The sequence below is a fragment of the Panthera onca genome, chromosome C1 (assembly GCF_046562875.1).
Source record: "Panthera onca isolate mPanOnc1 chromosome C1, mPanOnc1 haplotype 2, whole genome shotgun sequence".
NCBI classification, from domain to species: domain Eukaryota; kingdom Metazoa; phylum Chordata; class Mammalia; order Carnivora; family Felidae; genus Panthera; species Panthera onca.
The window spans coordinates 125,159,662-125,187,202 of NC_138346.1; the positions used below are offsets into that span (position 1 = coordinate 125,159,662).

The 27,541-nt window shown below is 39.7% G+C and overlaps 1 protein-coding gene across 7 annotated transcripts in view; it reads right to left on the reverse strand.

The window, feature by feature from the left end:
• The window catches only part of LRIG2 (leucine rich repeats and immunoglobulin like domains 2), a 164,329-nt gene that overhangs the window by 48,681 nt on the left and 88,107 nt on the right, over positions 1 to 27,541 (reverse strand). For 2 of the 7 annotated variants that reach the window (XM_078451543.2, XM_078451544.2), the window contains exon 4: positions 19,490 to 19,558. In XM_078451543.2, coding sequence (XP_078307669.1) covers positions 19,490 to 19,533 — 44 coding nt within the window. In that variant the 5' untranslated portion in view covers positions 19,534 to 19,558. Of the gene's footprint in view, positions 1 to 11,670; positions 11,848 to 14,631; positions 14,993 to 15,014; positions 16,143 to 19,489; positions 19,559 to 19,857; positions 20,124 to 27,541 lie in introns of those variants that run through there. The other 5 variants (XM_078451545.2, XM_078451547.2, XM_060625695.3 and 2 more) reach the window with 5 other exon arrangements.

Genomic DNA, 27,541 nt, shown 5'->3' on the forward strand with positions numbered 1-27,541 from the left:
CTGGATGTCCCACAATTCAGTTCTGACATTCATGGGAGTTAGAGAAGACCCTACAAAAGTTCAGTCCCACAAGACTGCCCCCCACTTCAACCCCACAGCCAATCTTACTTCTCTGTAAGAAGTGTAGTGAAAATATCACAGATACAAACTCTAAGTACAAGTAGTAGATCCCCATAACTTCTATCCAGTTTGACTACAAATCCAAGGCTCCCATGATCCCATCTTTGGATACAACCATCTGCTAGAACAGCTTACAGAACTCAAGGAAGCAGGTTTACTGATTTATTATACAATACAGAATGTAGTAAAGAACACAGATTAACAGCCAGATAAAGAGATCCATAGGGTGAGATCCGGAAGGGTCGGTCTGGTGCAGGAGCTTCTGTCCCTGTGGAGCTGAGGTCTGGCACCCTCCCGGCACATAGATATATATGTTCACCACCCTAGAAGCTCTTCAAAGCTCATACTTTTAGAATTTTTATGGAATATTCATCACATGGGTATCACCAATTATTAACTCAACCTCTAGCCCTTCTTCCTTTCTAGGAGAATGGGAGTGGGGCTGAAAGTTCCAAGCTTCTAATCATGGCTTCTTGGTCTTCAGTATGGGGGATAACCCATACTGAAGCTATCCAAGAGCCCACCAAGAGCTGCCTCTCGATCAAAAGATACTCATATCACCCAGGAAATTCTAAGGGATTAACGAGCTCTGTGTCCAGAATCAGGGTCAAAGACCACGTATTAGAACACAAGATGCTCCCAGTGCTCTCATCACTTAGGAAAGGTTTTCAGGAGCTCTGTGCCACCAACCAGACTGAGAGACCAATATATATATTTTTTCTATTATTTCACAGCCCACCTTGGTCTCTGGCCACAGACCACCTTACAAGCAAAAAGATATACATCTCAAAAGATTGAGACACATTAGAATCCCGTTTAGTCATTAATAATTGCACTAGTCCAACATCATTATCATATGAAAATGCTTTCCAGGCAAGGCCACTCTGGCTTGCAAGCTTCCAATCTTGTCAGGTAACAAAAGCAGCAGTGGTGTTAGGCAAACACAGTTTCACCCTTTCAGGCATCTGGTATAACTGAGCTAAGAGATGATATTGTCTCTCACTCTGAGCCCCTTCTGAGGTGTTAACATTGGATTTTCCTCATTATACAATCCACTGATTCATTCCTTCACCCTCAGATACTACTGCCCCTTCTCTCCATTTATACTCAAACTCTTCTACCTTTGGAAGGGACATGAGGTTCAGCTACTGTGCTGATCTAGATTGCCAAGAGCAATAATATTCTAGCAGGTACCTCCCCCTCAGTCCACGCATTCAGTTATGAAAGGTTACACAGATGTAGAACCATTGGGCTATTTTTACCACCAAGCAATATAGTGGCATTCACCGTTAACCTCAATTTTGCCAGATGAGGCGAAGGCACAACACACCCTACCAGGCCCTTAGGAATTCTAACCCAAGTTTAAGAATACAGTTTCTTGCTTAGGAATCATCACTTATTTTCAGAACTTTGTATCTGTAACACTGGTCCTATGACCAGTGTATCATGCACAAAAGAAAAAAGCTGAGGTGATGTGAGGAAGAAAGGAAAAGTAGAGACATTACACGAGGACACTCCTCTGTCGGTAAGAACTGCATACTCATCCTGGCATCCTTCACCACCCTCTCATCCCTTCAGATCTACCAGAAAAAGAGGACTCGATCCAGTGGTGCCGCTCCATCAGCCCTACCTCATGTTGAGCGAAAGCACAATCTCAGAAACTTATGTAAGCCATACATTCAGGTCTTTATCTCCCATTTTAAACAACCAATGTTTTAACTGACCATTCAATTCTCTATTAAAGTAGTACTCTGAAAAGGATCTCTCTCTGCCCATTTGTTGGACATTATGGGTTGTGCATTCCTCGGTCTGAATAAATCATGGTTAGCCATCCAAACTGTTACAATTATCTTCTGTTCCTGTTCTTTTATAGTATCGTGAGCATTTGCATCTACTGTCAGAGAAGCCAAGCCCAGTCCAGAGTCTGTTCTACTCCTGGGTTACAGCATCAGTCTCATTTTCTGGCTATATTCAAGGCCTTCCCGACAGGAAATCTGCCACCTAGCCATCTAACAGTCTCTATTGTGCTTGCAGGTATAAAGTTCTTACCGGCATTTTGTGCCTCAGAAGGTACAAGGGGATTAGGTCTAGATTCATTTGTCTTTGCATTACTGCATACCCCATATCCACTTATGTCATGGCCCCAGGTGGTCACCTCAAGCTAGCGCACAGGGATATTTGCTTGTTGATTCCAGTCGCCTTACAAACCTGAAAGAGGGTTCTTCTGATGAGCATCGACATGTCCTACTTTAATGCACGCTTCAAATTCCCACAGAGATTTCCAGAAGGCTGTGCCCCATATGGGCAGTCCTTTAAGAGGCCAGGTTTCTATTGTTCTTCTGCCTAGCCATATGACCAAGCCTTTGGCTACTGCCTGTCAGTAAAAACCCAAACATAGGGGCTTTTGCCACTGTTCAATTTTTCCATTACTGCTAAGAAAACAGGATGCAATTCAGCCCACCAAGCTAATTTGTCTTTACCTTTTCCAATCAGAGTGGTGGCCTTCCAAACAGAATGGTGTCTGTTCACCTTGGAAATACCACCCACAAACCAAGCAGCTCTTTGTTGGTCAGTTATAAGCTTATAGGACACTTGCCCAAGTGACAATAAAATCCAGCAGCTCCTCACACAGTTCCACAATCAGTCCTAGGGGGAAAGAGGCTCCCTACTCTTGAGTATCTCCTCCTTGTATTTCCATTTTGTTACAGAACTCTTCTGGGCACTGCCTTACCTACTGAAGTGTTTACCCAACATTATGCAAGACATCATGAGTATTTCAGTTTTCAAGATTATTTTTATGACTTCTAGTCACAGTGGCTGTTTCAATTATTGTCCAATGGTAAGCCAATAATTGCCCTTAAAGTGTGAATTTCCTAGTCCAAAGTCCAGTAAGTCACTGCTGGGAGGCACTCACAGGCTTTTGCCATAAGCCCCAGTCTATGGTACACTACAAAACACTATACACAGAGAATTTGCCCATACCAGCACTTCAACTTCTATTCTACATTGTGTGGCCTTGGGCAATCTTACTGGCTCCCATTTAACATATCCAAATTAATATTGAAGGGTGGATTTACACAACTTGTTTTACAGTAATAGATAGAAGAAACATCTGCCAGGCATATCTCCCTAATACAATCAGGAAAAAGCCTGTTCAAACACACCAATCAATTCTCTCACAAACTTTTACCTGACATTCCTACCTATAGTCTCCGTTAGGACCTTATTAATGGGTTTTGGTTTTACAATACTAGGAAAAGTGTTTCCCAAGCCAGAAATAACTCATTCCCATAAAACATTCAGGTAAAGGAGACACAACTTCTTTACAAAAAGCCTTGTTTAAACTTCCCAACTTCCATAATCCTATCAACCCTTGCATGGTTTTGTTCTCTCAACAGCATCAAGGCTTTATCAATGGGTTTTGGTATTTGGTACCACAGTACAAGAAGTTCCCGTATCAAGGTATCCTGGGAACTTTTCTTCCCCACCTCCTGATCATTTTACTCACTCTTGTGCAAAAGGCGTTGGGTCTTGCCCAGGGGTTAAACCAAAGGACCCTGACCCTTTGTCAATTTAATCTATCTAACCAATGCCCCAAGCAATTGCTGGTCACATTACTCACTATAATCTCTGCATTCAGATTTTTAAATTTCTCCAAACTGGGGAAAACAGAAAAGACTTGTTTGGGGCCCTTAAATGTTGGGGAGACCAGAAAGATGTCCCTTTAGGACTTTAGGTAGTATTGTACTAAAAACTTTGTTTTAACCCCATCAGTTGTCTGTTTTATTAATCCCACTTTTTTAAAGATTTAACTAATTTCTACACCCAACATGGGGCTCAAACTCACAATCCTGAGATCAAGAATTGCACACTCTTTCTACTGAGCCAGCCAGGCACCCCCATCCCATTTCTAAATAACCATCTAAAGCTTTCCATTCTGATGGACTGAGTCTGTGATTCTTCCCTTTCTTTTTCCTTTGTTTTGCTCCAAATGGTATTTGCTTTATTCGCCTTCTTTCTTAAAAACTATTTAAAATTTTCCACCTTGGGGGTGTGTGGATGGCTCAGTCAGTTAAACGTCCAACTCTCAATCTCAGCTCAGGTTTCAATCTCAGGATCATGAGTTCAAGCCCTGCACTGAGCTCCATGAGGACCATGGGGTCTACTTAGCAATAAGATAAAATTTTCCACCTTGCTAAGACCAGTCAGTCCCTCAGCTCTCTCCTTTCCCTTTCCTCGTTCTTTTGTTAATTAACCTAATGGTTTTTTAACATCTATAAAACCTGAGAGGGGAAGCTGAAAGAGCAAATACACAAGGCTTCCTCAAGTGTTCCTAGGTTTTGCAGCAGTTAAGGTGATATGGGGTATTCATGTAAGAGTTCTCCAGGGCGCCTAGGTGATTGTCAGCTGAGTTTCTAACTGCTGACTTCAGCTCAGGTCATGATGCCAGGATTGTGGGATATAGGCCCGCACTGGGCTCCACACTGAGCATGACGCCTGCTTAAGATTCTCTCTCTCCCTCTGCCCCTCTCACCCACTCACGTGCTTGCTCTCTCAAAAAAAAAAAAAAAAAAAAAAAAAAGAGAGAGAGAGAGAGAGACTTTCCCTTAGCCACAACATTCACTATCAACTGAGTGACAGACATATTCAGCAGATGAATTATCCCAATTATTATAAAGATAATCCCACACAGCTTGTATATGAAACATACCATCTGCTTCATAGGGGATGTTCCACTTGGCATTTACAAGGCAAGGTGGGCAGTCCCCATTCTCAGGATAAATAAGACATTACACTGGCTTTTATCCAGTCCACCAAGCTGGCTGTTCCCTCGGGAATAACCTCCTTTGTGTCTGGATCACAAATACCTATCTGTGATTGTTCCATAGTGAGCTGTAGATCCTGTCCTGAACCCAAACATGGTCTTCCACACTGCAGCATTTAAAATCAGAAACTACACCTAAGTTAATTACACTCACAATCCACTTTAATAAAGGTTCTTCAGGAAGCTAGTGTTACTGATCCACAAAATAAAAACAACTCCTCATACAATATTCCCCGGTTTCAATAGTTTCCTGGCTTTGACCTCCCCCTACACCAACAGCCTTCTTGGTGACCAGAGGTCTTAGAGGTACTTTTTGTTGTCTTTGCATAATTTTTCCCCTGGGGGACAGCTTTGAGGCTAGTAACCAAAACTCAGACTCGCTGAAATCTGACCTCGGTTTAGCATCAAGGTCTGACCCAGAATTCTAATTTCATTTTAGCTATTACAAATAACCATAACCAAAGGACTAAACATTTCACTTTTTCCTTATTAGCATCTATTTCCTTACATATCCAGTGAACCAAAGTGCTGGGAAACGGATCTATCTCTAAATTCCATTTGTAACTTTTACTTTGAGTATCTGGGAGCACCACAACCTCTGCTCCATACCACAGGTGGACACAAAGCCACCTGGGAATCAACGGTTCTACATTCCCCATCCTTTTGCCCTTTCTCTTCCCAAACCAGATTTCCATAAGCCAGGGCCATTCTAGTAAATCTCACTTCTGTGACACCAATGTCTAAGAAGAACTCACTGTGTTAAAAGGAAAAATATTCAACAACACTTGTTAACACCTCGTGAGGAAGACTTTATTCAAGGTAGTGCAGGTTATCTCTTCAGGTACAGGGACTACTGCAATGACATTTTACAGTGACAGGAGACTGGGCTCAACTCCAAATACTGCATGGGCAAGTGGGAATTTATAGCTAAGGAGCAGGGTAGTCAGCCATTATCAGTGGATGGAAAATCACTAAGAGGAAAAACAGGGATAAGGTAGGTGCTGGATAAATAGACCTAACTGCTTATTGCTGAAGATAAGCCAGAGAGATGAGACATCACCTGGAGGATGTCAGAAGACAAGGAACCTTATCACGTATCAAGGATAATCAGGTATCAAGGGTGAGGGCTTCTTGCTAAAATGACTTAGCAGGGCTCTTGCTAAAACTGCATTTTACAAGGACATAAACAAATGAGCCCAGAAGATGGTTCAGGAGTCTAAAATTTGGCCAAGCAAAGAATCTCTGTCCCCTCTCTTGTTCAAGGAAAGAGGCATTCTCTCTTTCCTCTGAACAACAGAAGTCTATTTTTTTATTCAGTAGCCTTTTGTTCATTAAGGAACAAGTGAAGTTTCTGTTGGGACCTGGAATTAGAGGGTATCTATCTGCTCAATGATGCTAGTAGTCAGGCATTTAACGAGGGGAGTTTTCTACGAAAACACAGAAAAACAAAAAAATAATAGATTAGAAACCTAGTTTCTGAGTCCAGAGGTTAGCGAGTTGAGATTTTCCCACTTGAGCTCGAAGCAACTTTAAATGGAAGAGTGAAGGTGGCAATAACCATCTGAAGAATTTTCCTAGTTTGCAGTCTGAATGTCTCTGATGATGGCATTTGGTGTTCCGGTGAACCTTTGAATGGTCCGTACAGCAGGAGGCACAGAAGTGCCCATGTATGATATGCGGTAGTAATTTTTTTTTTTTTTTTTTAAGTTTATTTCAAGGACCCAGCTTCAGCTTGCAGGATTTCAGGAAAAGGGCAGTTTTAGTTCTCAGTGATACCAAGTCAGGAGGGTGGGAGAAAAACTGGAAACATTAGTTTGGAAAATTATAGCCAGATACTGCAGGAAACCAGAGTTGAGTATTTGGTAAGGACTTGCAAAATGTGCAAGACAGAACCCACAAGGGGTTTTGCACTGAATCAAAAAAAAAAAAAAAAAAAAATTTCTATGGTCAACCTTTTAATTCTTCCTTACCTAAGAATTCCGGTCTCGTTAGATTTGTCCTGATTATTTTACATAGGTGCACCAAGAATAGTGACTGACCACACAACCTCTTTCTGAGTTTGCTTTGCTGGAACTTTTCATAAGGAAATCTCAGATTAAACATTTAAAAGCCTCTCGAGGTTAGGAAGCCAATCCAGGAAGTAGCCACCAGACTTTATCTTCCCATACCTATAGACAGGAGTAAATTCCTCTTTCCTTGAGGTCCCCAAGATATCCTGAGACTCCTCGGCCTGCAAGGAAGTGACCATTCTTACCTGTAAGGCTGGGCACCCTGTAAGCCAGGTACCAGGCCAGTCTTCCCAAGAGCACTGGCTCCATGAAGACAACCTTAGTCCCTTAAACCAGATTCTATCCATGTGACTCTCAAATATAATATTCCAGTCAAAACCTTGGTAATAAAACCAATGTTTCCAATTATATCTTGTTATAAGAACAAATTCTTATTCACCTTACACAAGTAACTACAGTATCGTGAAAGTAAGAGTATTCACTACAAGTTTCCAAATTCCAGAGGAATAAGGAGAAAAAGTAATTGTTTCATCTTTGTTCACAAAGGTATAATCAGATTGTTGTAAGCTGCAGACAGCTTAAGAGGAAAAAAAGTTCTTTAAATCTGAAAAACATTACAGAAGTAGTACTGTTTCAAAGAGTCATAATAACCATCTTCATCAGGTCATTCAGTCCCACGTAATTCTTATTCTGCTTGATCTTGGGTTAGCAGTTTTATGACTCCATCAGCTTCTTCACTGGTTCTGGAAACTCAGTCCAATACATGATCTTAAAATTATTCAACCGATACCATTATGGAGCATTCTTGCCTGTCGCCTACTGGAAGTGCTCTCAGAGAGGAAGGAGAGTAAAACAACAACTTGTCACACAGTATTTTAACATACTAACTGGACACCAACTGTGAACCTCAAACATTCCTGGTATGCCAATATTAGTAACATGGATCCATACACAAATAACCTAAGAAGGTTTGTCATCATTTCTTATTTGACAATGTTTCCCATGTAATCATCTAACATTGCAAATAAACCTAATTAGTTTAAATCTCTCTTTTATAGGGTGAGCAACAAATCCCTTGAAAATTTTCAGAGACCTCTGGAATATCTCAAAGTTAGTTTGAGACCAAAGAAAAGTCCATTTAGGGGGCTCGTGGGTGGCTCAGTCGGTTGAGAGTCCGACTTCGGCTCAGGTCATGATCTCACAGTTTCAGGAGTTCGAGACCCACATCAGGCTCTCTGCTGTCGGCATGGACCATGCTTCAGATCCTCTTTCTCCCTTTCTCTCTGCCCCTCCCCTGTCTCTCCCTGTCTCTCTCTCTCTCTGTCTCTCTCAAAAATAAACAAATATTTTTTTAAATTCCATTTAGAATTTGATTTGGGAAGATGTCAAAAAATGTCAAATGTTTTAAACACTTTAGATAACAGGTCACTGTGAATTAACACTTATTCACTTAAAGTGGCAATTAAAAGATTTCAAAGGCAAATATAGGAAGCTACATAGTTGGAAAAAAATTTTTAGTTTTTGTAATACTGATAAGTCTCAATTTTTTAAAGTAATCAAAAACCTGATAAGCACAAGAAGCACAGAAAATCATTTTAATTGGACTTTAATTGGATTTTTAATTAAAATCTTTGTTTCCTAGGCAAATTACATAACAGGTGAAGGAAAATCTTTTTATAGTTTCTTAATAAGAGTAGATCAATAATCCAAGAAAACTTTGACATTCTAGCTTTATATCAGTAATAAACCTATTTTATTTAACCTTAGCAACTTGAGCACACATAAAATTCCTGTTCTGCAAATCTATAACCATTTTTCTAATATCCATTCAGCTTTTGTTCTATATTTTTGCTTTTTTCTTACTGTGGAACAACCAGTCTGCCTTAGAATAAAATTACTTTTTTTCCCTAAACAAAAACACATTCTTCATACCTTGCATACCCTGCATACAAAGTTGTTTTGCTTTATTCTTACAGTTTCTAGTAGTTCTACCTACATGTACTGATCACAAGTTTTAACCATTAATAATCTTTCTTTTACAGAGAAAACTATGAAGTAGACAAGTACAGTCATATATCAGTATTCTGTAGATTAGAAAATTTATGAATATACAATTTCGCAATTGTTAGAAGCATGATTCCTCACAATATAATTTTTCAATGTGGCAAGCAACAGGTTTACTTAGAGATCCAAGTATCTTAGTTTCTATACCACATAGAAACAAGATACCAAAAATACAAACCCAAACTTAGGTTCAGTAATGAATGTCTCAACAGTTTATCTTACTTAGAAATGACCTACATTTATTTTAGGCAGATAGTAACACCAAACTAAACTAGCCATCATCTCAAGCTATTTCCCTATTAACTATTTTTATAACATATGCATGGAAGGCAAGCATCACAAAAGTAAAAAACCGAGAAAGATTAAATACACGGTCTGTCCCCCCACCTTTTTTTTTTTAACTGCAGTGCTTAACATATATCAAGCAGTTCATTTTTATTTTATGTTTTATTCTTAGTTTGGAATTATAATTTTATAATCTTAAATACCTAGTAGAGATTACATAAGCTTCACTAGTAAGCTTAGGTAGAAGACAAATTATTTTCTGTATTATATTTAATGCTGACAACTCTGAAGACATGCCTGTTTTTATTTTACCAACGATTTTCAAAATAGCTTTATTTACAAAAAAAAAATTTATCCCAAATCATGTGAACTTAATTCAGGAATACTTAATTTGTATAACTGCCCACTTATCTCTAAGGCAGCTTGAATAGAGCTCCTTTTTAAGGGATTTTATAAAGTAATTTGGTAATACCATCCAAAGGTGTAAAAAATACAACACATCTACAAGATACATACATATATACACGTAAACACACATACATACAGACACAAATAGAGAGCTATTGTTTTCAATATAAAATTTTAGCCATGTGTTAGTAAAACATAGTAATACAAATTCACTGGTTTATATAAAATAATTAGTTCTTGCCTTTTCTCCACTATTTTTTTTTAATTTTTTTGTTTATTTATTTTTGAGAGAGAGAGGGAGAGAGAGCGCACTCATGCGGGAGTGAGGGCCAGAGAGAGAGGGAGACACAGGATCCGAAGCAGGCTCTAGGCTCTGCGCTGTCAGCACAGAGCCTGACGCAGGGCTCGAACTCATAAACCGTGAGATCATGACCTAAGCCATGCTCAGATGCTTAACCAACTGAGCAACTCAGGTGCCCACCACTTTCTATTTTAATACAAATTGTGTTTCTGGAAAATGTCAGGCCATATTAATGTTACTTGTTTACCAATTGTGTAAAGACCACCTTTAACATTTTCCCTTGCAGGCACCTGGGTGGCTCAGTGAGTTAAACATCCAACTTCGGCTCAAGTCATGACCTCATGTTTGTGAGTTTAAGCCCCTCATCAGGCTCTGCGCTGAAGCTCGGAGCCTACTTTGGACTTTCTGTCTCTCTCTCTCTCTCTCTCTCTCTGCCCTACCCCCGCAAGTGCGTGCTCTCTCTCAAAAATAAATAAACATTTTAAAAGAAAAAAAAAAAAAAAAAAAGACCTTCCCTTGCACTGATATGTAATCTTATGGCGGCTGTGGACCAAATTTCAAGTGGGTGACCAAGGAAGACGTCCGGCAGCTGTCTGGATATCTCCAAAACCCATCCAACTGGCCAATTTCCAGTCTATTTCCAATTAGTCTTTTTCCTTTTCAGCTCAAGTAGTTGCTTTTGGGGGCCCCTAAGTCCCCTGAGAGTCCCCAGTGGAGGGCAAGGGGCCCAAAGTTCAAGTGACTATAAAGACTGAAGTGGAAAAAGTTCTGACGGGCGTAGAGAGGAGGAAGGAATTTGGAAGGGGATCTAAGAAAGGATTCAACGGAACTGGAGGGAAGACTGAAGGTGGTAAAAGGAAGAAGGAGGAGCAACAATGGGAAGGGAGAGCTCTTTGAAAAGCCATTCTGGGGGCGCCTGGGTGGCTCAGTTGGTTAAGCGTCCGACTTCGGCTCAGGTCATGATCTCACAGTTCGTGAGTTCGAGCCCCACGTTGGGCTCTGTGCTGACAGCTCAGAGCCTGGAGCCTGCTTCACATTCTGTGTCTCCCTCTCTCTCTGCCCCTTCCCTGCTCACGCTGTGTCTCTCTCTCAAAAATAAATAAAACATTAAAAAAAAAAAATTCAAAAAAAAAAAAGAAAAGCCATTCTGGGGCTCAAAAGAGGCCAATGAAGTTCTGTATTATTCTCAGCAAAAGCATGCCAACAGGAATGGAAGTAGACAGCACTGGCAGAAAACATAGTTAGTAGGGGTTCAAGAAGAGTATTTGAGTCAACTGAGAAGTTCCCACAGAAGAGGCAGGATCCAACAAAGAAAATTATGAGGTGTTATAGAGAGCCAGGAAGACAGACTTCCAGTGCAAGGAGTTAAGGAAAAGAAAAAAAAGATTTCCAGTCTAGAGAATCAGAGAATAATCCTCATTCAGGGAAAAAAGAGCCAGGAATAAGAGATTTACAGACTGATAGGCAGCTTTCAAACGAAGAAGCCTAGGACTCTAACCTAGCTTCTTACAAACAGCTGTTTGCCTGGTACTCTAACTGAGCCTCTTACAGGGGACAAACATGGGACTCTAACCCAGTCTCCAGCCTGTGTTTATCTGGGACTCTATCCCATTTTCTAGGGTATACTCAGACTGTTAAGAATCAAAATCTGTCCTTACCAGCTTCCACGGACATTTGTCCGGAGCAATGGTTCAGGAGTCGGACTCACCAATGGATCCCCGATCAATCAGTCAGGAGTGAAGATAAAGCTTTCAAAGGTACACACTTAGGGTCCTGGGTGAGAGGTCTGGGGGTCCAATGATGAATCTGATCCTATCCAGTTTGTGGCACCAAAACTGTTAAAAGGAAAAAAATATTCAATGATACTTGTTGAAACATGGTAAGGAAGACTTTGGGGGATGGTGAGGCTATGAAATTTTGTAGTAGGGGAAGGAGATTGGACTCAACCCTGAACACTGCATGGGCAAGAGAAATCTTATAGCTAAGGTGAAGGGTGGAGTCAATGAATGGAAAACTATTAAGAGGAAACATGAGGGGCCGGGGGCTCCAACAGGATTCTTGCTGAAGATAGGCCAGGGCATTCAGACATCACCTTTACGATGGTGTAGAAGGAGGAACCCAATTAGGTATCAAGGGGGAGTGCTTCTTGCTAAACTGACTTAGCAAGGTTCTTGCTAAAACCACATTTTACAAGGATGTATACATATGGCCTAGGAAAGGTTCAGAAGCCTGACTAAAGCCTCAAGTGAAGAGCTTTTGTCACCTGTTTCTTCCTTTTATTCCACATATAATACTCCTGACACCAGACATGTGGGGTTTTTTTCTTCCACACCAACCAATTCTAGACACCAGCTGCAATTCAATTCAATTCTGACACTAACCAGAGTTACAGACCTCATGACCTAAGAGCTCAGTCTCATAAGACTGTCCCCCACTTCAGACACCAATCACAAGAAGTGGGTCTCCATGTTACCTACAACTTGTCTGACTTGGTTACAATTGGGAGGTTCCCAAGACCCCCTCACTGATTGAATCACTTGCTAGAACAGTTCACAGAACTTAGGAAAACACTTACTTACGTTTACTGGTTTATTACATAAGAAAGGATATGGTAAAGAACACAGATGAACAGCCAGACGAGATACATAAGGTGAGATCTGGAAGGGTCTGGCACAGGAGTTTCTGTCCCTGTAAAGTTGGGGTGTGCCACTCTCTCAGCATGTAGACACGTTCACCATCCTAGAAGCTCTTCAAAGTCCACACTTTTGGGATTTTACGAAGGCTTAATCATACATGCACAAGCAATTATTAAGCCCCTCTCCCCTTCCAGGAGAATGGGGACAGGGCTGAAAGTTCCAAGCTTCTAATCATGGCTTGGTCTTTCTGGGGACTGACCCCATCTATCCAGGAACTTACCAAGAGTCACCTCATTAAGCCAAAAGACACTCCTATCACCCAGGAAATACCAAGGGATTTAGGAGCCCTGTGTCAGGAATTAGTCAAAGACCTAAGGGTTAGAACAGAAGATGCTTGTAGAGCTCTTGTCATTTAGCAAATTACAAGAGTTTCAGGAACTCTGTACTAGGAACCAGGGACAGATACATGCATATTTCAAAAACCAAGATTAATGGATTTCATCTATAATCTTTTTGATGATGGCCACAAGTTTCAGCATTTGAGTCTGAATCACTTATGTATTTACAGCATTATGTCTACTTCGAACATTCAAAATTACATTAAAAAAAAACCCATGTGTACCTGGTGGTTTTATAGCTGAAAGCAATTACTGAAGATGTTACATTTCTCAGTTTAAAACAGCACAATGCCATCTTTTAATATTCCAAGAGCTGTTCTGCTAATGTAAGACTTCCATCCAATTACACTTCTACAACAGAATTGCTCTCCAAGGCATTTTACTTCAACTGAAAATGTCAATTTCATTATAGGACATTTAAAATTTGGGGATGTCATTTGGCTTTAGCAAATTTGTCTAGATTACACAGAAATCAAACCCAAACACAAACTAATTGTACCTTACATAAAACTATTCCTAATTATTGTTTACCTACCAATGGAGAATCTTAAAAGTAAGCCACATTTTTTTCAATTACAGCTAAATAAAGTTGTGTTGGTTTTAAACCTGCACCAGATAATCAGGTAGCTGTTCCAAGAATTTCTTAGAAAGAGGCACTTGCTGCATTACAAAAATGCTGTGCTAGGTTCAATTCAGATTATGCTGCTCACCAATATCAATTTTTAAATTTAATCTGGGTCAACAGAACCAGAATTAGCTACAGATGCCACTATCATAAAAACAACAGAAACATCTTATTTTATGACAGGTCTATGCTACTACGACATTTGGTTATTTAAGTTACCTTAGTATTCTCAAAGAATTCCTTAAATAGCTTTCCTTCCTATCTATCTTAACCTATTTGTAAATGTCTAATTACTCTAAACAGCAGCAGAGAGATCTATTTGTATTCTACTTCCAAGGAAAATCCAAATAGTCCCTCATATTTTAATTGCACCTCTAACTATACTTTTTTGTAACACTCCTTTTAGAGACTATTTTAGACTCTATTAGAAGTCTGTCAATTAATAAATTCGGTGCTCAGTTAGCAGCAGAGAAATAACTGTATGTTAGTGGTTAAGAAACCCCATAATTGCAGCATTTAATACCTACTGTTGCTCCTAATGCCACCAGGCTGACTCAGACTAATGAGCTCTCCAGGTGCCACTGTCTAACACAGGCCTGTCAAGATGAGCACTCAGCAGTGGAGTCTCCAGAAGAATTAATCCAATCACTGTACTTGTTTGTCACGCATAAACAAAGAGAACTGATTTTTAGGTTCTTTGCCACAAAGAAATGCACTGAAAACAATTAAAGTAACACATGATTAGGGAAAGAATACTCCTTCCCTTCTTTACAGTGAATCCTGAATTAGATTTTAAAAATGCTACTTATAAAGGTATTTGCTCAAAGTACTGGATCTCCTAAGCCATGATGTTTTAACCCTGTTAAGTATCAAAACTATGGCACCAAATGTGCAAATGCGAACTAGGGACAAAAGGACCGTTCTTATGTCATTGGCGATCGTGGTTATCAAATCACGTACCTGGGGAGCATTCAAGTTGAGTTACACACTGGATGATGCAGCCCAAAGTGGGCGAGGATCCCCAACCATCCAGAGTCAAGGTCGGTGCCCAGGTCCAGTGAGCCCTTAACAATATCCCCTTTCCAACTCCTCCCCAGTGCAGGAATCACAAACTCCCTGGCCCCAAGAATCTTAACCCTGGTTTTCGTGCTAATTTTCATAACCTTAACTCCAGGGTTTTTAGGCTCCCACACCACCTCAAAAAAAGTTCACAACAGTATAATGGCATTTTTCTTCAGTACTTCAATTCGCAACCGCGACCTTCATCCAACTGTGTCTCCCTCCTGTCCCCTTGGAGAGGGAGCTCCCTTTCCTTTGGATCCCCGCCCGGCAACTCTACTCACAGGCTGGCAGTGTCGGGGGGCAGCGGGCTCGACAGCGCCCTCCAGCTCGGCGCTGGTAGTTTCCTGCGACTGCAGTCCAGCAGAGGGATGCGGCAGGAGCAGGGCGCGGGGCAGAGACCTGCCCGAGCGGCCGGCAGCAAAAGGAGGACAGCCTGGGCGAGGAAGAGGAGCCGGGAAAGTGGTCCGGACCGACAATCCAGCAGCGGCTCCTCCCGGACGCCTTGGGGCGCCGGCGCCATTTTCCCCCCGACCTGGACCCAGCCGAGAAGAACCGCCAGCTAGAAGAGACAGTTTGGCGGAGACGTTTGGTGGCTACGCTGCCACCCCAGGGCCCGGCTGTCGCCTGTACCCTCTAAAGGGAAAAGAGGGGCGGATACGGCGCAGCAGTGGGGGCGGCGGCCGAGGACACACGGCTGAAGCCCTACGGACAACGCTCCTCCGCCCCGCCCCGCGACGCAACGTCTTCACGCACAAGAGCCAACCAATCGGTGCCACACAAAGAGGTCGCGTCGGGGGCGGGACTCCGCGAGGAGGTGGAGCCAGTGACTGGGAGTTTCTTAAGGACGACTTTAAGGTGTCCGTCACTTTGCAGCGCCTCACTGGGGTTCCGCCGCTGGTCCTCCACTGGAGGGCGCAGTGGCTCCTTAAGAGGAAGAGCGGCTAAAGCTCTGCGAGTCCCAAGTCCTGATTTGAGGGATATCTACTATAGTAATAGAAAAGGATCTTTTTTCTGGACTCCAAGGGGAATGATACAAGGGCTACCTTCCAACTTGCGAGCACTGAAAGGGCCCTGGAACTTCCACCTGGCATTGGCCTCCAGAGCCCAGCTGGGGCCACCGCTGCCCGCTCCTGCTTGTCTGCAGCTCCTGCAGTCCTGCAAGTGGGCGGCAACTCCTTTTAACTCGAAGCGTGTTATCACTACTGGTTGCTGGACCCCTAAGCTCCTGAAGGCAGAGGCCCTGTTTATTCATCTGTGTACCTCCAGCTTCTGTTTTGCTTGGAGTTTAAGAAATGTTGATGGGACTGCACCTGCAAGGCATGTCTCTAAGGAAAATACTCTTCTGTTTCAGCGAAGCTGTCCTATATCCTCACATTCAGAAAAGCAAGTCTGTGTGTCTGTGTGTGTGTCTCTCTCCCTGCCTCTCCCCCACTCGTGCTTGCTCTCTTTCTCTCTCAAAAATAAATAAATGTTAAAAAAAAAAAAAAGGAAAAATTCAACTGAGTAAATTTGAAGGTCTAGTTGGCTTTATACAACATTCATGAACGAGGATGCATCCCACCTAGGAAGTTAAAAAGAGCTCTGAGAAGCTGTACAAAATGGAAGGCTTTGTAGGCAGAAGTTAGCAGAAAAAGGAAGTTTCTAGCAAAAGGTCACCCTCCTTTAGGGGGAAAGTGGGATCTAACAGGCACATTACCTCACTAGTGCTGACCAGGTAATTCCAGACTGACTGATTAAAAGTCACAGTCCTGGGAGAGGTTGAAACTGAAATTAGGCTAGGTATTTAATCTTAGTTTGCTGATATGGGGCTTAGCACAAGTGACTCCATTTTGGATTTGTTATTTCTATTTCAATACCAGTTATCTGGAGACAGAGGCAGGCTGGCATTATTATAGGTTTTCTGACTTTTACGAATTAAAAGACTGAGCAGGTTAAAAAAAAAAAAAAGGCAGAATGCCTAGGTCATACTGTTGCCTTAGAAAGTAACTGAAATCAATCTTTCCATGGCAGGTTTGGAGTCACAACTATGCTTTTAAAACCCTTTTTCCATTTTTAAAATTGAAATATTTCTTGGAATCAAAGACATATCCATTGCTCCAATCTAAACTAAACTTTTAAAACCAAGACAGCAGGGTGAAACTCACTCTTAGTCTCCCTTCCCTGGCTGTTGAACATGCTTCACAATCTCCACTAAGAAATTGGGCATAGGCAGGAGTATCTTAGTACCTCTCTGGATTATAGTTTCAGAGCTTCTCTTTGGGCATGATAGAAAATCATGCTCTCTATCCTGTGTCCTCTCCAATAAATTGTACAGGTTACACCATCCAGGAGTCCCTCCCAGCCCTTAATTCCTCCTGCACATTATTTTTTACCATTCTTATATAGCACATATGTGCATCTTATATACCTCTGTATTCCCCATACAGGCTAGCACAGTACCTGGCATATAATAGACACTCAATAAATGTATGATATGTGAATAGATGATGACATTATTTTACTCCCTACTTGATAAAATGACCTAAATTTTTTTCTTTTTAAACTTTTAGTATGGAGGCGCCAGGGTGGCTCAGTTGGGTGAGCATCCAACTCTTGACTTCTGCTCAGGTCATGATCTCATGGTTGGTGAGTTTGAGTCCCACATCAGGCTCTGTGCTGATGGTGTGGAGCCTGCTTGGGATTCTCTTTCTCCCCCTCTCTCTCTGCCCCTTCCCCACTCTCTCTCTCTCTCTTTCAAAATAAATAAACTTAAAAAAAAGCTTTTAGTATGAATTTTTACTTTACAGCAATAAAAAGAATCATAGAATAAGCCCATATGCCCAACTTTACTAAATATGTTTTTAATAAAGTTTAATGACCTGTTTCTCATTAACAATGGAATAAAGAGTTTTTATATTTATTGTCCTAAAACTGTCTAATTAATCCTTGGGTGCCAAGTACCTGAGCAGAGTTTTTAGAATTCAGTGTGCCCATGAGCTAAGAATACCCCAACTCCAGACTCCTAAAGAAAATGGCTCACTTTGGATCCCTTGTTGCAGATGTTTCTATAAACACCAGACTTTTGTATAAACACCATCCCTTAAAATTTAGCTGCCCCATCTCCCCTTATCTCAGGACTTTGCTCTTTGCTAAGTCATAGCTAACTAATCTGGCCAATTCTGTTCTCCTAAACTAGAGATCCCAAAGTTACTCACACTTTCCCCTCTTTCTTTCCTCCCACATCCAGTCAGTCACTGGGCTCTATTGATTTCTCCTAAGGAGTGTCTGAGATCTTTCTCCACCTCTCCATCCACACTACTCTTGTCTCTGTTCAGACTTTTCTCTCTCTATGGGTATTAATGCAATAACTTCTGAACTCATCTCCTGTCCTCCATTTCTCCCCTCTGTCAGAACTATTTTTCCAAAGAATACTGATATAGGTATGTTGTTAGCTTCTCCCTACATAGAAACATTTGAGCCTGGCTGGCTCAGTAAAGCATGTGACTCCTGATCTTGGGGTTGTGAGTTCAAGCCTCACATTGGGTATAGAGATTACTTAAAAATAAAATCTTAAAAAAAATTTTTTTATGTTCCCAGTGGTTTTTATTTTGTTTTTGATATTTCCCCCCAATGTTTTATAATGAAAATGGATTATTTCAGAAAACAGGAAAAAATATTTTTTTTAATTAATGACTTCCCATTGACTGTAATATTGAATTCCAAATTCTTGTTTCTACCATTGAAGATTCCACAGTTAGGGCCCAGACTAACTACCTCCCACATTTCCCATTACCTCCTCACCATCTTCTCCATATTCCAGCCACAGGAAATTATTTTCCTTTCATAAATTGGGCCACGCATGTCTATACTTACTTGTACATGCTGTTCCTTCTACAGGTTGTCCTTTCCCACTTTCTCTGGCCAGACATTTCTTACTCTCCTTCTATGTTCTCCCTCTTTAAAGATTTCTCTGACTATTCTAGACATTTAGTGGTTTCCACTTCCATTTTTCAACCACAGTCCATGGCATTCCTCTATATATTCATATATATTAATTACATCCTATTGTGCTGAAAATAACTTTTTCTGGTTGTCCTCCCGCTAAGTAAGAAATCCCCATACTCATTTTATCTCCCTGGTGCTAAGTGCAGTGTCAGGAATATAAGAGATTGTAAATGAATATTTGTTACTGAATAAATTATTGTTAACTTCACTACTTCTCATTATCTACAATAGCCAAATTATGGAAGCAGCCCAAGTGTCCATCTGGAGATGACTGGATGAATAAAATATGATGTGATATTGTCATATGATACACACACACATATATATACATATATAATGTTATTCATCCATAAAAAAGAATGAAATCTTGCCATTTGCAACAACATGGATGGAGCTGGAGAGTATAATGCTAAGCAAAGTAAGTCAGAGAAAGACAAATACCATATGATTTCATTCAAATGTGGAATTTAAGAAACAAAACAAATGAGCAAATGAAAAAAAAAGAGAGAAAGGCAAACCAAGAAGCAGACTCTTAACTACAGAGAACAAACTGATGGTTACCAGAGGAGAGGGGGGAGGGGAATGGGTTAAATACATGATGCAGATTAAGGAGTGCATTTGCTGTGATGAGCACCGGGTGTTGCTTGGAAGTATTGAATCATTACATTGTACGCCTAAAACTAACATTACGTTGTACGTTAAATATACTGGGATTAAAATTAAAAGCTTAATTTTTAAAAAGTGAAATAAAAAACTTCACTGCTTCTCTTACTGAATAAGCACAAATCTATTTAGAATGCATTTGTCTCCTTCCATCTCTTCCTTCCTCTATCTCCTTTTCCTGCAAAAGCAAAGAAGAAATAATAATGATTACTCATTGATGCAAAATATAAAGCCAGAAAAAAACAGATAAATTGAGCTTCATCAACATTAAAAACTTTTGTGTAGCAAAGGATCCTAGCAACAGAGTGAAAAGACAATGTTTGGAATGGGAGAAAGTATTTGTAAATCATGTATCTCATAAAGGGTTAATATCCAGAATGTATAAAGAACTCCTGCAATGCAATAATGCAAAAAAAATTTTTTTTGAAAAATGGGCAAAGGACTTAGATACTTCTCCAAAGAAGATATACAGAGCACCTGGGTGGCTCAGTCGGTTGTGCATCCAACTTCAGCTCAGGTCATAATCTCACCAGTTCGTGGGTTTGAGCTCCGTGTCCGGACTCTGTGCTGACAGCTGAGAGCCTGGAGCCTGCTTCAGATTCTGTGTCTCCCTTTCTCTCTGCCCCTCCCACACTCACGCTCTGTCTCTCTCAAAAATAAAATAAACATTAAAAAAAAAATTTTTTTAAAGAAGATATACAATGGTCAATAAGCACATGAAAAAATGCTCAACATTCCTAATCATTAAGGAAATGCAAATCAAAACACAGTGAGATACCATCTCATACCCATCAGGATGGCTATTATAGAGTAAATAATAAATAAAATAAATAACATAAAATAACATAAATAACATAAAATAACATAAAATAACATAAAATAAAATAAAATAAAATAAAATAAAATAAAATAAAATAAAGTAAAATAAAATAAAGTAAAATAAAATAAATAAAGAGTGATATGAAATTGGAACTCTTGTGCACTGTTGGTGGGAATATAAAATGGTGCAGCTACTATGGAAAATGGTATGGCATTTCCTCAAAAATATAAACAATAGGGGCACTTGGGTGGCTCAGTCGGTTAAGCATCTGACTTTTGATTTTAGCTCAGGTAATGATCTTGCAATTCATGGGTTCAAGCCCCGTGATGGGCTCTGTGCTAACAGCTTGGAGTCCGCTTGGAATTCTCTGTCTCCCTCTCTCTCTGCCCCTTCCCTGCTCTCTCTCTCTCTCTCTCTCTGTCTCAAAAATAAATAAATATTTTTCTGGGTGCCTGGGTGGCTCAGTCAATTAAGCATCTGACTTCGGCTCAGGTCATGATCTCACGGCTTGGGAGTTCGAGCCGTGCGTCAGGCTCTGTGCCAACAGCTAAGAGCTTGGAGCCTGCTTCGGATTCTGTGTCTCCCTCTTCCTTTGTCCCTCCCCCCCTCATGCTCTGTCTCTCTCTGTCTCTCAAAAATAAATAAACATTTAAAAGAAATTTTTTTAATAAATAAATAAATAAGTATTTTTAAAAGAAAAAAGATGATTCTTTAAAAAACAAAAAAAGCAAGGACTTGAAGACATATTTGCACACCCATGGTCATAGCAGCATTATTCACAGTAACCAAAAGGTGGAAGCAACCCAAGTGACCATCAACAGATGAATGGATAAAGTAAATGTATTATATACACTCAATGCAATATTATTCAGCCTTGAAAAGGAAGGGAATTCTGACACATGCTACAACATGGATGAAACTTGAAGACATACTAAGTGAAATAAAAACCAGTCACAAAAAAAAATAAATATCATTAATTCCATTTACATGAGGTACCTAAAGTAGTCAAATTCATAGGGACAGAAAATAAAATGGTGGTTGTCAGAGGCTAGGGGGGAGGAGGAGATAGGGAGTTCTTGTTTAATAGATACTAAGTTTCAGTTGGGATGATGAAAAACTTCTGGAGATGGGTAGTGCTGATAGTCCCAAAACAACACAAATGTACTTAATGACACTGAACTGTGACTTAAAAATGGTTGAAATGGTCAATTTTATGTTATGTATATTTTACCACAATTTTTTTTTAATCTAAAACCAGAAATTTAAGACTTCTCTTTGAGTCTTCCCTTTCCCTTTATTGTCCATCTGCTCCCAACTCTTACCCCATATCCAGTCCATCAGCAAATCTAAAATATACCTTAAAACTGACTGCTTCTTAGGAAAGAATATCCAATGGAAAAAAGACAGTCTCTTCAACAATGGTGTTGGGAAAACTGGACTGCGACATGCAGAAGAATGAAACTGGACCACTTTCTTACACCATATACAAAAATAAATTCAAAACAGATGAAAGACCTAAATGTGAGACAGGAAAACATCAGAATCCTAGAGGAGAACACAGGCAGCAACCTCTTTGACCTCAACTGTAGTAACTTCTTACTAGACATGCCTCTGGAGACAAGGGAAACAAAAGCAAAAGTGAACTATTGGAATTTCTGTGCAGTAAAGGAAACAATCAACAAAACTAAAAGGCAACCTATGGAATGGACGAAGATATTTGCAAATGACACATTGGATAAAGGGCTAGTATCCAAAATCTATAAAGAACTTATCAAACTCAACACCCAAAAAAATGAATAATCCTATTAAGAAATGGGCAGAAGATGGGGCACCTGGGTGACTCAGTTGGTTAAGCGTCTGCCTTCAGCTCAGGTCACAGTCTCATGGTTCGTGAGTTCAAGTTCAACATTGGGCTCTCTGCTGTCCATGCAGAGCTCGCTTCAGATCCTCTGTCTTCCTCTCTCTCTGCCCCTCCCCCACTTGCTCACTCTCTATCTCTCTCTCTCTCTCTCTCAAAAAGAAAAAAAAAAAAAATGGGCAGAAGACATTAACAAACATTTCTCCAGAGAAGACATGCAAATGGTTAACAGACACATGAAAAAATGTTCAACATCACTCATCATCAGGGAAATACAAATCAAAACCACAATAAGATACCACCTGACATTTGTCAGGATGGCTAAAATTAATAACTCAGGAAACAACAGACGCTGTTGAGGATGTGAGGAAAGGGGAATCCTCTTACACTGTTGGTGGGAATGCCAACTGGTATAGCCACTCTGGAAAACTGTATGGAGATTCCTGAATAAACTAAAAATAAAACTACTCTACAACCCAGCAATTGCACCACTAAGTATTGATACAAAGGATGCAACAATACAGATTCAAAGGAGTGCATGCATTCCTATGTTTAGAGCAGCACTATCAACAATAGACAAGTTATGGGAAGAGTCCAAATGTCCATCCACTGATGAATGGGTAAAGAAGATGTGGTATATATACACAATGGAGTATTACTCAGCCTTCACGAAGAATGAATCTTATCATTTGCAATGACATGGATGGAACTATAGGGTATTATGCTAAGTGAAATAAGTCAGAGAAAGAAAAATACCATATATAGAATATAAGAAACGAGACAGATGAACATAGGGGAAGGGAAGGAAAAATAAAGTAAGATAAAAACAAAGAGGGAGACAAACCATAAAAGACTCTTAACTATAGAGAACTAATCGAGGGATGCTGGAGGGGAGGTGGGGGGGATGAGTTAAATGGGTGATGGGCATTAATGAGGGCACTTGTTCTGATGAACACTGTGTGTTATATGTAAGTGATGAATAACTAAATTCTATTCCTGAAACCAATACTACATTATATGTTAACTAACTTGAACTTTTTAAAAAATGTTTTAATGTTTGTTTATTTTTGAGAGAGAGAGAGACGGTGTGAGTGGGGGAAGGGCAGAGAGAGGAAGACACAGAATCCAAAGTAGGCTCCAGGCTCTGAGCTGTCAGCAGAGCCCAACGTGGGGCTCAAACTCATGAACCACAAGATCATGACCTGAGACGAAGTCAGACGCTTAACCGACTGAGCCACCCAGGCACCTCTTAACTAACTTGAATTTAAATAAAATCTTGGAAGAAAAAAAACCTGACTGCTTCTCTCCATCTCTGTTACCGCCACACCAGCTCAAGGCACAAGCATGTCTGACCTATGCCACTTCAGTAGCCTCCTAACCGAACTCTTTTTTCCAACCTTATTCCCCTCAAAACCATCTGCACAGCAAACAGCATGAATGTACTCCTTAATAAGTAAATCAGAGTGCCAGCAACTTACTACATTATCAGATATAGTATGTATGTATATACATGTTATATGTATTACATATATATTATAAATATAATGTATATCATATATTTTTTCATTTACTAAAATACCTGTATGGTTTTTCTTCTTTAACACATATATACACTATATGATATATAATATAGATCACATATGCCATAAGATATATGTAAATACCTACTATATGAGATATATCATATATCATATATGTGTGTTAGACATAATATTCCAGACATATTACAGACATGTTATAAATACTCTTTGCCAACTTGAGACACAATGAACTTCCTTAAGCTGATAAAAGATATTTACCAAAACCTGCAGCAAACATCATATTTAATATTAACATTAAAAATAAAATATAATTGGGGTACTGGGTGGCTCAATCAGTTAAGTGTCTGACTCAGTTTCAGTTCAGGTCATGATCTCACAGTTCCGGAGTTCAAACCCCACATCGGGCTCCATGCTGATGGTGTGAGAATCCCCCTGCTTGGGATTCTCTCTCTCTCTCTCTCTCTCTCTCTCTCTCAAAATAAATAAATAAACTTTATTTAAAAAATACAAAATACAATATCCTAGGGGTGCCTGGCTGACTCAGTCGATAGAGTGTTCAATTCTTGATTTCAGGGTTATGAGTTTGAGCCCCACGTTAGGTGTAGAGAATACATTTTAAAAAGCTCTTTAAAAATGAAATATAATAAGGCTCAGTCAGTTGAGTGACCAACTCTTGATTTGGGCTCAGGTCATGATCTCATAGTTCATGACTTTGAGCCTGGCATTGGGCTCTCTCAAAATAAATAAATAAACTTTTAAAAAATGCAATATTAAAAAAATGCAATATAATATAAACATTAAAAATATTCATTATACTGGGACACTTGGGTGGTTTGGTCGGTTAAGCATCTGACTCTAGATCTCTGCTCAGGTCTTGATCATGAGTCATGAGTTCAAGCCCCATGTTGGGCTCCATGCTGGGTGTGTAGTCTACTTTTAAAAAAGATAATTAGGGGTACCTAGGTAGCTGTATCTCAGTCCATTGAGCAACAAACTTCAGATCAGGTCATGATCTCACAGTTTATGGGTTCCAGCCCCACACTGGGCTCTCTGCTGTCAGTGCAGAGCTCGCTTGAGATCCTCTGACCCCTCTCTCTCTGTCCCTCCCTTGCTCTCTCTCTCTCTCTCTCTCTCAAAAATAAGTAAACATTAAAAAAATCTTTTTAAGCTAATTAAATATTTTTTAAATGTTTGTTTATTTATTTTGAGAGAGAGTATGCACACATGCACACACAAGCCAAGGAGGGGCAGAAAGACAGAATCCCAAGCAGGCTTCACGAGCTCCACACAAGGCTCCTTCTCATGAACCATGAGATCATGACCTGAGCCAAAATCAAGAGCCAGACACTTAACTGACTGAACCACCCAGGCACCCCACTAATTAAATATTTCTTAAAATTCTCATTTTACATTTAGGTTAAAGACAAAGATGTCTATTACTGCTTCCATACAACAGAGTACTAGAGGTTGTAACGAGTGCAGAAGGAGGTCCTAACCAGTACAAGCAAAGTTATCAAAGGTTTAAGGATTTTAAGAGAAGATACAAAACTACCCTTACTCATACAGGATATGATTGAAGAAAAGTATCCAAAAGAATCTTCAAGTAAACTACTGGAATTATTAAAAAGACTTAACAAATCTCTGACTACAGGATCCACAAACTAAAATCAATTGTTAATGTAATAAATCAGCAATTATAAAATATAGTTTTTAAAAGACAGCATGTGCAATAGCAATAAAAATTACAAGACATCTAGGATAGAACTAAAAGATACCGCGATCAAACAAAGAAGTGCAAGAGAAAACGCGTATGGAGAACATAATACAACATTATTGAGGGGCTCTTGGGTGGCTCAGTCGATTAAGCACCCAATTCTTGATTTTGGCTCAGGTCATGATCTCATGGTTTGTGAGTTCAAGCGTGTCGGGCCCTGTGCTGACAGTGCTTAAGATTCTGTCTCTTTTTCTCCCGCTGCCCCTCCCCTCCTTCTCTCTCTCTCAAAAATAAATAAATAAGCATTTAAAAAAAAAAAAAAACATTATTGAAAAGTATTTCTTAAAATGCCTAAGTAGCTGGAGAGTTATACTCTGCTTTTAGATTGGAAAAGTCATTGTCATAAAGATATCAATTCTCCCAGATTGATTGTAGACTTAATGCAATCCTAGTAAAAATCCCAAATGTACATGGTATTTCAAGGGAAAAATACCAGTAGGAAATGTAGAAAAATTTGCTTTACCAGATATCAAGTTAGATGTTAAGGGGCCACCTGGCTGTCTCAGTCAGAAGAAAGTGCAACTCTTTACCTGGGGGTGATGCGTTTGAGTCCCACGTTGGGTGTAGAGATTACTAAAAAAATAAATAAATGTAAGAAAGAAAGAAAGAAAGAAAGAAAGAAAGAAAGAAAGAGAAAGAAAGAAAGAAAGAAAGAAAGAAAGAAAGAAAGAAAGAAGATAAGCATTAAAACTATAGTGATTAGGGGACACCTGGGTGCCCCAGTCAGTTAAGTGTCCGACTTTGGCTCAGGTCATGATCTTATGGTTCGTGGGTTCGAGCCCCATGTCAGGCTCTGTGCTGACAGCTGGGGGCCTGGACCCTGCTTCAGATTCTGTGTCTCCCTCTCTCTCTGTCCTTCCCCTGCTCATACTCTGTCTCTCTCTTTAAAAAATAAATAAACATAAAAAAAAATAAAAAATAAATAAAAAATAAATAAATAAATAAATAAATAAACATTAAAAAAAGTTAATGAAAATAAAATAAAACTATAATGGTAGTATGTAGTACTGCCACAGGGAAATTTACGTAGATTTTTGGTACATTTCAGAGACTTAGCCATACATTTGATTTTTTGACCCAGGTAGAACTTCAAATCATTGGAGAAAGGATAGACTTTTTAATAAATGGAATGGAGGTCATTAGATAATCATACAGGAAAAAAAATGAAACTGGATTCCTTCTCACACCATGTACAAAAATCAATTCAAGGCCTAATAATGAAAAGTAAAACCATGAAGCTTTCAGAAGAGAACAGTAAAGACTATCTTTTTCATTTTGGAATAGGGAAGGATATCTTAAAACAAACAAACAAAAATCATTCACCATAAAAGAAAACAATGATAAATATGAATACATCAAAATAAACTTCACAAAACATACATAAAAAAGATATTTACAACATACATAACCAACAAACTATCCTGAATTTGCAAAAATAACTGAGATAAGGCAAACAATCCAAAAGAAAAATGGGCGTAAAATTTTAAGGTGCACTTCAAAAACAAACAAACAAACAAACAAATAGCCAAAAAGCACGTGAAATACTGTCTGAGCTCTTTATGTGTCAGGGAAGTGGAATATTAAAACCACAATGAAATAGCATTACACTTATCAGACTGATGAAAATGATAAAACCTGACAATCCCAAGTGTTGGTAAGAAAATGGAGCAATGACAGGAGCCTGGGTGGCTCAGTTGGTTGAGCAACCGACTTTGGTTCAGGTCATGATCTTGTGGTTCGCAAGTTTGAGCCCCACATCTAGCTCACTGCTGTCAGCAGAGCCCACTTGGGATCCTCTGTACCCCTCTTACTTCCCTTCCCCCACTTGCACTCGCTTGCTCGCTCTCTCTCTCACTCTCTCAACAATAAATAAATAAACATTTAAATTTTAAAAAAAAAAGCAGAAAAGAAAATAGAGCAATGAGGTGTCTCATCAAAGGCTAATGGGAATGGGAATTAGCACAATCACTTCGGAAAACAGCATGGGATTATCTAATAAAGCTGAAAATGTACATGTATCATAAGGCAGCAATTCCACATTTAGGTATACACTTTAGAGATAGGCATGCTTATGTACCTGGGCACATGCACCAAAATGTAGATGGCAGCCTTATTATAATTGCTCAACACTGGAAACAACCCAAACATAATATTGAGCCAATGATCCA